The sequence below is a fragment of the Musca autumnalis genome, unplaced genomic scaffold (genome assembly GCF_047663935.1).
Source record: "Musca autumnalis isolate F117 unplaced genomic scaffold, ASM4766393v1 scaffold_2, whole genome shotgun sequence".
NCBI lineage: Eukaryota > Metazoa > Arthropoda > Insecta > Diptera > Muscidae > Musca > Musca autumnalis.
Genome location: NW_027411755.1, coordinates 245,140,534 through 245,151,469, shown reverse-complemented (window position 1 = coordinate 245,151,469; position 10,936 = coordinate 245,140,534). Strand labels below are relative to the sequence as shown.

Genomic DNA, 10,936 nt, shown 5'->3' with positions numbered 1-10,936 from the left:
GTAGGTTTTACCGTTATTGAGATGTAGAAGTTCAAATTGGGACAAGCATTGACTGGATCGCTACCTTATGAAACAAATTCATACATGGTGGGGCCTTAACAATGTCATGATTGCAAAAACGGTAAAACCTACGAAAACATAATAAAGGACAATCTTGTAGAGAATTTTCACAGCTACAAAATTTTCTTTAGCCCCATTTCGATAAAACTTGAGGTTTCCAAGCAAAAGCGCGAAAATCAAAAACAAACATAAAAATGTGAACTTTGACCGCGACTTATTTAAAAATCCCTCCAGCGATTTTAGTCTTGTTTTTGGATTTTTCTCACCTATGAACATTGTTGTTTCAAAATCCGCAAAAACTTCCCAGATGTAAGCGGTTTTCACTTAAAGTTAGTTAGGGCGCACCATGTATGACATTGTTTTGTAAGGTAGCGATAGAGTCAATGCATTGTCCCAATTTGAACTTCTATATATGAATAACGGTAAAAACCTACGAAATTATCATAAGGGTCAATCTTGTAGAGAATTTTCATAGCTACAACATTTTCTTTAGTCCCATTTTGATAGGACTTGCGGTGTCCAAGCAAAATCATGAAAACCTAAAAAAACCCCTAAATTTTCAACTTGAAGCGCTCCGGCGATTTTTTGTGTTTTTTGACTTTTCTCATCCATGAACATTGTAGTTTCAGAATCCTCAAAAACTTCCCAGGTGGAAGCACCTTCCATTTAAAGTTGCTTCAAGAGCATTATGTTCCATTATTTTTTTCTGTGTTTAAGAAGTATAGAATCGTTAAAACCTTGGTACATAAGCGGCTGCATTTCTTGGTTGTAGACGTTTGCATATAACCCTGTTTAAAAAATCAACTGGGTTGCGGCAAACGGCAAAGGGTAACCTAGATCGAATTTGGCTCAACCGTTCATAATTATTTTACCAGAAACGACTTAAGCAAGTGAATTAATATACATATGTATATCGTGTTTTCAAATTGTATATTCCCTAAAACCCGAAAAAACATAAAACACAAACAAATATAATATATTTTTGTATTTTTTTTTATTTTCCTTAAATATTTATATATTTACATTAAATGTATATAGTAGGTATGTGTATGAAGGCATTTATACAAAAAATATTTTTAATTATAAAAAAATAATACTAAACGAATGTTATTATTTAAAATATATAATGCATTGTTGTTTCTTTAATGTTATTTGTTTGTATACAATTTTTATAATATTTTAATTAATTAATTTATAATAAAAATACATATATCTTAATAAATAATGGAGGGAATGTTTGCAAAGTTTATAATTGTTTTTTGCTATAATTATTTTTTTAATTAAAAAATCTCACAAAATTAAAACAAAAAATTAACAATTTTAATGTCAAAAATAAAAAACGCATAACAAAAAATTATTTGTAATTTTATTTATAAAAAAAAATGTGATGCTAAAAACAAAAAGAATAATTAATTAAAAATAATATTTGCAATAAAAATTAAACCAAAATGTAAGAGATCACAATGAATTTCTAATGTCAATATCTTGCGTCATTCATTATTTGCTGGTCCATTAGAGCTATTTTCTCTCTTTACATTGAGGTTTCCAATGGCTGACTGTGGCAACGGCCATTAGCATCCATTGGTGGTGGACTATTGTCCATATCTAAATCAGTCTCTAGCAAAGCTTCTGAACGTGAACGATGATATGCTGGCACACCCCCCTCTTGGTGTTGAGAATGCGGCAGCGTTGAACTGCTGCTTGCAGAATCACCATTCTCATAGACCGTTTTGGGTCTTCTACTGGCCAATTGAGAGGCCATTGACAGTGTGGGTGTATCATATTTTGGTGTACCAACACCACCACCACCTCCTATGGAGGAGGCTGGCCTTGAAAATCGATTTGCACCCACCGCCACCATATACGAGTCTGGCCTTCGAATATCTGCTGGTGCCGTGGGACTTACTTGGCTACTATTATTGCTACGTAATTCGGCTAAAGAACTGAAATTCATATTGTCGATTTTTTGTTCGTATGTCAAACTGCTTGGTGTCGAAACATTACTCGAAGCAGTGTGATTCGTTGTTGGTGGTGAGGGAGTTTTGGCTAGACGTTGCCTGTTGTTGTTGTGGTTGTTGTTGTGATGTACGGCCGCCACAGTGGGCGGTAAAAATGTTGAGGGTGGTTTATCCGACATTTGACTTGATCTCTGATCTTCGGGTATGTTACGTTTTAGCTCTGAGAGAAAAGCTAAATTTTCATTGGGGTCATAACGCAGAGGTAGTGTACTGGCATTACCATAATAATCTGACCCTGTCTCTTCGGCATCTGTTTGATGTATAATGGGAGTATCTTCGGCAATACTGGTACTAATTGAATTATTCCGTGTACCGGAATAGGTAGAATTGTCCCGAAAACCTTCATTGCGATAGGAAAGTTCGAAATCATTTTGTGGTGCCTTGGAGGCAGCTGCCAAGGCGGCAGCTGTGGCCCTACCTCGGGCTCTTGATGCTGAGCCTATGGTGGCCACACGTGGTGGACCCATTGAACCACCAGCTATGCTACCGGGTGTCCGCACACTGGTCACATATTCATTTTGCGACTTTTGTGGGCTATTGTATTCCGATTTCTCCCCACCATTGGCGCGATGATTTTCGTACGGCTCAAAACTGGCCTCGGAACTGAGCACACTTTTGTCTATCGACTCAAAGGAGCCATTTCCCATCATTTTGTAGTCTTGGGCCATACTTTTGGTTAGGGTACCCGTCGAGGTGGACATGGTCTAAATAATAAAAAAAGAAAACAAAAAGCAAAATAATAAAAATTAAAATAAAAAGCCAAATAAAACCGAAATAAAATTAAATCATACAAAATTCCTCCTTCTCAATGAACCCTGGGGATCGATGCTATTCAAGCTGCGCAAACTTTGGCGTATACTATTGCGTCGCTGCAATCTCTGGGCATGGCGATGTTTCGACTTGGCATACCAGCAGATGCCAACCAAAATCAACAAAATCAGGGCCAATATGAAGGCTGAAATAATGCTGATGGCAAATATGTCGGCACGCCAGGACAAGGGATCAATTACCACCTGCAAGAAAAAAAGAAAAAAATAAAAATACTTCATTATAACCTCACATTTATTAAGGTGAGCTCACCTTGGGATCCACTTCACATATGAAACCCAACTCTTTGTTGCACTCTTCCACCGTAATTTCCATGTAGGCAAAACTGGTACAGCGATCAATGTAATTGAAATCCTGGACCCAAACCTTTTCGGGATACCTGAGAATAAATTTGAAAATCACGATTAGTACTTGAGATTGATTGGTTATATTATGTCCGTTAACTTACTTTAGATGTTGCATTTGACTCTGCAAATACATCCACAAAGTGGTACTGTCCGTCCGTATAAAAGGCATTGAGGAATTCTCTGATCTGCAAAACTCTTTGGCCTCATGGAATGTCATCGGCACACCGACATACATGAAACATGTATCGGATACTTGTGACCAGCCAGGTGGACATTTACCATCCAATACCGATTGATTGTTCATCAAGAAGGGCACAGCCAAGACTTCCAATAATAGGGGATCATCTGAAATTAAGAAAGAAAAAAATTGCATCAGGTTAGAACAAGCCCTACAATGGATCCCCCATTGGGATTTCCGATTTCCCAGAAGACACCTAAAATAAGGCTGGGTTAAGCTAAGGTCAGACATTATTAAACTACTGCGCCTAGAAGTATACTAATTTCATCGAATACTACTTCATACATATATGAAATATAGATGGCGGTATAAAATATTTTTTGATCAACTTCAAGGGCAATAAACGTGGATTTTTTAAAAATATTTTTTGAGCAACTTCAAGGGCAATAAACGTGGATTTTTTAAAAATAATTTTTGAGCAACATCAAGGGCAATAAACGTGGATTTTTTTAAAATAATTTTTGAGCAACTTCAAGGGCAATAAACGTGGATTTTTTAAAATAATTTTTGAGCAACTTCAAGGCCAATAAACGTGGATTTTTTAAAAATAATTTTTGAGCAACTTCTAGGGCAATAAACGTGGATTTTTTAAAAATAATTTTTGAGCAACATCAAGGGAAATAAACGTGGATTTTTTAAAAATATTTTTGAGTAACTTCAAGGGAAATAAACGTGGATTTTTTAAAAATATTTTTGAGCAATTTCAAAAGCAATAAACGTGGATTTTTTAAAAATATTTTTTCAACAACTTCACGGCCAGTAAACGTGAATTTTTTAAAAATATTTTTTCAACAACTTCAAGGCCAGTAAACGTGGATTTTTTAAAAATATTTTTTCAACAACTTCAAGGCCAATAAACGTGGATTTTTTAAAAATATTTTTTCAACAACTTCAAGGCCAATAAACGTGGATTTTTTAAAAATATTTTTTCAACAACTTCAAGGCCAATAAACGTGGATTTTTTAAAAATATTTTTTCAACAACTTCAAGGCCAATAAACGTGGATTTTTTAAAAATATTTTTTCAACAACTTCAAGGCCAATAAACGTGGATTTTTTAAAAATATTTTTTCAACAACTTCAAGGCCAATAAACGTGGATTTTTTAAAAATATTTTTTCAACAACTTCAAGGCCAATAAACGTGGATTTTTTAAAAATATTTTTTCAACAACTTCAAGGCCAATAAACGTGGATTTTTTAAAAATATTTTTTCAACAACTTCAAGGCCAATAAACGTGGATTTTTTAAAAATATTTTTTCAACAACTTCAAGGCCAATAAACGTGGATTTTTTAAAAATATTTTTTCAACAACTTCAAGGCCAATAAACGTGGATTTTTTAAAAATATTTTTTCAACAACTTCAAGGCCAATAAACGTGGATTTTTTAAAAATATTTTTTCAACAACTTCAAGGCCAATAAACGTGGATTTTTTAAAAAATATTTTTTCAACAACTTCAAGGCCAATAAACGTGGATTTTTTAAAAATATTTTTTCAACAACTTCAAGGCCAGTAAACGTGGATTTTTTAAAAATATTTTTTCAACAACTTCAAGGCCAATAAACGTGGATTTTTTAAAAATATTTTTTCAACAACTTCAAGGCCAATAAACGTGGATTTTTTAAAAATATTTTTTCAACAACTTCAAGGCCAATAAACGTGGATTTTTTAAAAATATTTTTTCAACAACTTCAAGGCCAATAAACGTGGATTTTTTAAAAATATTTTTTCAACAACTTCAAGGCCAATAAACGTGGATTTTTTAAAAATATTTTTTCAACAACTTCAAGGCCAATAAACGTGGATTTTTTAAAAATATTTTTTCAACAACTTCAAGGCCAATAAACGTGGATTTTTTAAAAAATATTTTTTCAACAACTTCAAGGCCAATAAACGTGGATTTTTTAAAAATATTTTTTCAACAACTTCAAGGCCAGTAAACGTGGATTTTTTAAAAATATTTTTTCAACAACTTCAAGGCCAATAAACGTGGATTTTTTAAAAATATTTTTTCAACAACTTCAAGGCCAATAAACGTGGATTTTTTAAAAATATTTTTTCAACAACTTCAAGGCCAATAAACGTGGATTTTTTAAAAATATTTTTTCAACAACTTCAAGGCCAATAAACGTGGATTTTTTAAAAATATTTTTTCAACAACTTCAAGGCCAATAAACGTGGATTTTTTAAAAATATTTTTTCAACAACTTCAAGGCCAATAAACGTGGATTTTTTAAAAATATTTTTTCAACAACTTCAAGGCCAATAAACGTGGATTTTTTAAAAATATTTTTTCAACAACTTCAAGGCCAATAAACGTGGATTTTTTAAAAATATTTTTTCAACAACTTCAAGGCCAATAAACGTGGATTTTTTAAAAATATTTTTTCAACAACTTCAAGGCCAATAAACGTGGATTTTTTAAAAATATTTTTTCAACAACTTCAAGGCCAATAAACGTGGATTTTTTAAAAATATTTTTTCAACAACTTCAAGGCCAATAAACGTGGATTTTTTAAAAATATTTTTTCAACAACTTCAAGGCCAATAAACGTGGATTTTTTAAAAATATTTTTTCAACAACTTCAAGGCCAATAAACGTGGATTTTTTAAAAATATTTTTTCAACAACTTCAAGGCCAATAAACGTGGATTTTTTAAAAATATTTTTTCAACAACTTCAAGGCCAATAAACGTGGATTTTTTAAAAATATTTTTTCAACAACTTCAAGGCCAATAAACGTGGATTTTTTAAAAAATATTTTTTCAACAACTTCAAGGCCAATAAACGTGGATTTTTTAAAAATATTTTTTCAACAACTTCAAGGCCAATAAACGTGGATTTTTTAAAAATATATTTTCAACAACTTCAAGGCCAATAAACGTGGATTTTTTAAAAATATTTTTTCAACAACTTCAAGGCCAATAAACGTGGATTTTTTAAAAATATTTTTTCAACAACTTCAAGGCCAATAAACGTGGATTTTTTAAAAATATTTTTTCAACAACTTCAAGGCCAATAAACGTGGATTTTTTAAAAATATTTTTTCAACAACTTCAAGGCCAATAAACGTGGATTTTTTAAAAATATTTTTTCAACAACTTCAAGGCCAATAAACGTGGATTTTTTAAAAATATTTTTTCAACAACTTCAAGGCCAATAAACGTGGATTTTTTAAAAATATTTTTTCAACAACTTCAAGGCCAATAAACGTGGATTTTTTAAAAATATTTTTTCAACAACTTCAAGGCCAATAAACGTGGATTTTTTAAAAATATTTTTTCAACAACTTCAAGGCCAGTAAACGTGGATTTTTTAAAAATATTTTTTCAACAACTTCAAGGCCAGTAAACGTGGATTTTTTAAAAATATTTTTTCAACAACTTCAAGGCCAGTAAACGTGGATTTTTTAAAAATATTTTTTCAACAACTTCAAGGGCAATAAACGTGGATTTTTTAAAAATATTTTTTCAACAACTTCAAGGGCAATAAACGTGGATTTTTTTAAAAATATTTTTTCAACAACTTCAAGGGCAATAAACGTGGATTTTTTAAAAATATTTTTTCAACAACTTCAAGGCCAGTAAACGTGGATTTTTTAAAAATATTTTTTCAACAACTTCAAGGCCAGTAAACGTGGATTTTTTAAAAATATTTTTTTCAACAACTTCAAGGCCAGTAAACGTGGATTTTTTAAAAATATTTTTTTCAACAACTTCAAGGCCAGTAAACGTGGATTTTTTAAAAATATTTTTTCAACAACTTCAAGGCCAGTAAACGTGGATTTTTTAAAAATATTTTTTCAACAACTTCAAGGCCAGTAAACGTGGATTTTTTAAAAATATTTTTTCAACAACTTCAAGGCCAGTAAACGTGGATTTTTTAAAAATATTTTTTCAACAACTTCAAGGCCAGTAAACGTGGATTTTTTAAAAATATTTTTTCAACAACTGCAAGGCCAGTAAACGTGGATTTTTTAAAAATATTTTTTCAACAACTTCAAGGCCAGTAAACGTGGATTTTTTAAAAAGATTTTTTGAGCAACTTCAAGGGCAATAAACGTGGATTTTTTAAAAAGATTTTTTGAGCAACTTCAAGGGCAATAAACGTGGATTTTTTAAAAAGATTTTTTGAGCAACTTCAAGGGCAATAAACGTGGATTTTTTAAAAAGATTTTTTGAGCAACTTCAAGGGCAATAAACGTGGATTTTTTAAAAAGATTTTTTGAGCAACTTCAAGGGCAATAAACGTGGATTTTTTAAAAAGATTTTTTGAGCAACTTCAAGGGCAATAAACGTGGATTTTTTAAAACGATTTTTTGAGCAACTTCAAGGGCAATAAACGTGGATTTTTTAAAACGATTTTTTGAGCAACTTCAAGGGCAATAAACGTGGATTTTTTAAAACGATTTTTTGAGCAACTTCAAGGGCAATAAACGTGGATTTTTAAAAAGATTTTTTGAGCAACTTCAAGGGCAATAAACGTGGATTTTTTAAAAAGATTTTTTGAGCAACTTCAAGGGCAATAAACGTGGATTTTTTAAAACGATTTTTTGAGCAACTTCAAGGGCAATAAACGTGGATTTTTTAAAACGATTTTTTGAGCAACTTCAAGGGCAATAAACGTGGATTTTTAAAAAGATTTTTTGAGCAACTTCAAGGGCAATAAACGTGGATTTTTTAAAAAGATTTTTTGAGCAACTTCAAGGGCAATAAACGTGGATTTTTTAAAACGATTTTTTGAGCAACTTCAAGGGCAATAAACGTGGATTTTTTAAAACGATTTTTTGAGCAACTTCAAGGGCAATAAACGTGGATTTTTAAAAAGATTTTTTGAGCAACTTCAAGGGCAATAAACGTGGATTTTTTAAAAAGATTTTTTGAGCAACTTCAAGGGCAATAAACGTGGATTTTTTAAAAAGATTTTTTGAGCAACTTCAAGGGCAATAAACGTGGATTTTTTAAAAAGATTTTTTGAGCAACTTCAAGGGCAATAAACGTGGATTTTTTAAAAAGATTTTTTGAGCAACTTCAAGGGCAATAAACGTGGATTTTTTAAAACGATTTTTTGAGCAACTTCAAGGGCAATAAACGTGGATTTTTTAAAACGATTTTTTGAGCAACTTCAAGGGCAATAAACGTGGATTTTTAAAAAGATTTTTTGAGCAACTTCAAGGGCAATAAACGTGGATTTTTTAAAAAGATTTTTTGAGCAACTTCAAGGGCAATAAACGTGGATTTTTTAAAAAGATTTTTTGAGCAACTTCAAGGGCAATAAACGTGGATTTTTTAAAAAGATTTTTTGAGCAACTTCAAGGGCAATAAACGTGGATTTTTTAAAAAGATTTTTTGAGCAACTTCAAGGGCAATAAACGTGGATTTTTTAAAACGATTTTTTGAGCAACTTCAAGGGCAATAAACGTGGATTTTTTAAAACGATTTTTTGAGCAACTTCAAGGGCTATAAACGTGGATTTTTAAAAAGATTTTTTGAGCAACTTCAAGGGCAATAAACGTGGATTTTTTAAAAAGATTTTTTGAGCAACTTCAAGGGCAATAAACGTGGATTTTTTAAAACGATTTTTTGAGCAACTTCAAGGGCAATAAACGTGGATTTTTAAAAAGATTTTTTGAGCAACTTCAAGGGCAATAAACGTGGATTTTTTAAAAAGATTTTTTGAGCAACTTCAAGGGCAATAAACGTGGATTTTTTAAAACGATTTTTTGAGCAACTTCAAGGGCAATAAACGTGGATTTTTTAAAACGATTTTTTGAGCAACTTCAAGGGCAATAAACGTGGATTTTTAAAAAGATTTTTTGAGCAACTTCAAGGGCAATAAACGTGGATTTTTTAAAAAGATTTTTTGAGCAACTTCAAGGGCAATAAACGTGGATTTTTTAAAAAGATTTTTTGAGCAACTTCAAGGGCAATAAACGTGGATTTTTTAAAAAGATTTTTTGAGCAACTTCAAGGGCAGTAAACGTGGATTTTTTAAAAAGATTTTTTGAGCAACTTCAAGGGCAATAAACGTGGATTTTTTAAAAAGATTTTTTGAGCAACTTCAAGGGCAATAAACGTGGATTTTTTAAAAAGATTTTTTGAGCAACTTCAAGGGCAATAAACGTGGATTTTTAAAAAGATTTTTTGAGCAACTTCAAGGGCAATAAACGTGGATTTTTTAAAAAGATTTTTTGAGCAACTTCAAGGGCAATAAACGTGGATTTTTAAAAAGATTTTTTGAGCAACTTCAAGGGCAATAAACGTGGATTTTTTAAAAAGATTTTTTGAGCAACTTCAAGGGCAATAAACGTGGATTTTTTAAACAGATTTTTTGAGCAACTTCAAGGGCAATAAACGTGGATTTTTTAAAAAGATTTTTTGAGCAACTTCAAGGGCAATAAACGTGGATTTTTTAAAAAGATTTTTTGAGCAACTTCAAGGGCAATAAACGTGGATTTTTTAAAAAGATTTTTTGAGCAACTTCAAGGGCAATAAACGTGGATTTTTTAAAAAGATTTTTTGAGCAACTTTAAGGGCAATAAACGTGGATTTTTTAAAAAGATTTTTTGAGCAACTTCAAGGGCAATAAACGTGGATTTTTTAAAAAGATTTTTTGAGCAACTTCAAGGGCAATAAACGTGGATTTTTTAAAAAGATTTTTTGAGCAACTTCAAGGGCAATAAACGTGGATTTTTTAAAAAGATTTTTTGAGCAACTTCAAGGGCAATAAACGTGGATTTTTTAAAAAGATTTTTTGAGCAACTTCAAGGGCAATAAACGTGGATTTTTTAAAAAGATTTTTTGAGCAACTTCAAGGGCAATAAACGTGGATTTTTTAAAAAGATTTTTTGAGCAACTTCAAGGGCAATAAACGTGGATTTTTTAAAATGATTTTTTGAGCAACTTCAAGGGCAATAAACGTGGATTTTTTAAAAAGATTTTTTGAGCAACTTCAAGGGCAATAAACGTGGATTTTTTAAAATGATTTTTTGAGCAACTTCAAGGGCAATAAACGTGGATTTTTTAAAAAGATTTTTTGAGCAACTTCAAGGGCAATAAACGTGGATTTTTTAAAAAGATTTTTTGAGCAACTTCAAGGGCAATAAACGTGGATTTTTTAAAAAGATTTTTTGAGCAACTTCAAGGGCAATAAACGTGGATTTTTTAAAATGATTTTTTGAGCAACTTCAAGGGCAATAAACGTGGATTTTTTAAAAAGATTTTTTGAGCAACTTCAAGGGCAATAAACGTGGATTTTTTAAAATGATTTTTTGAGCAACTTCAAGGGCAATAAACGTGGATTTTTTAAAAAGATTTTTTGAGCAACTTCAAGGGCAATAAACGTGGATTTTTTAAAAAGATTTTTTGAGCAACTTCAAGGGCAATAAACGTGGATTTTTTAAAAAGATTTTTTGAGCAACTTCAAGGGCAATAAACGTGGATTTT

The 10,936-nt window shown here is 31.2% G+C and overlaps 1 protein-coding gene across 3 annotated transcripts in view; it reads right to left on the bottom strand.

Annotated features, from left to right (window-relative positions):
• Window positions 1-1,290: 1,290 nt before the first annotated feature.
• The window catches only part of bark (C-type lectin domain-containing protein bark beetle), a 77,898-nt gene continuing 68,252 nt past the window's right edge, over window positions 1,291-10,936 (bottom strand). For all 3 annotated transcript variants that reach the window (XM_073971263.1, XM_073971265.1, XM_073971264.1), the window contains 4 exons: window positions 3,355-3,598; window positions 3,159-3,285; window positions 2,870-3,091; window positions 1,291-2,782 (listed from right to left, as the gene is read on the bottom strand). In XM_073971263.1, coding sequence (XP_073827364.1) covers window positions 1,592-2,782; window positions 2,870-3,091; window positions 3,159-3,285; window positions 3,355-3,598 — 1,784 coding nt within the window. In that variant the 3' untranslated portion in view covers window positions 1,291-1,591. The remainder of the gene's footprint in view (window positions 2,783-2,869; window positions 3,092-3,158; window positions 3,286-3,354; window positions 3,599-10,936) is intronic.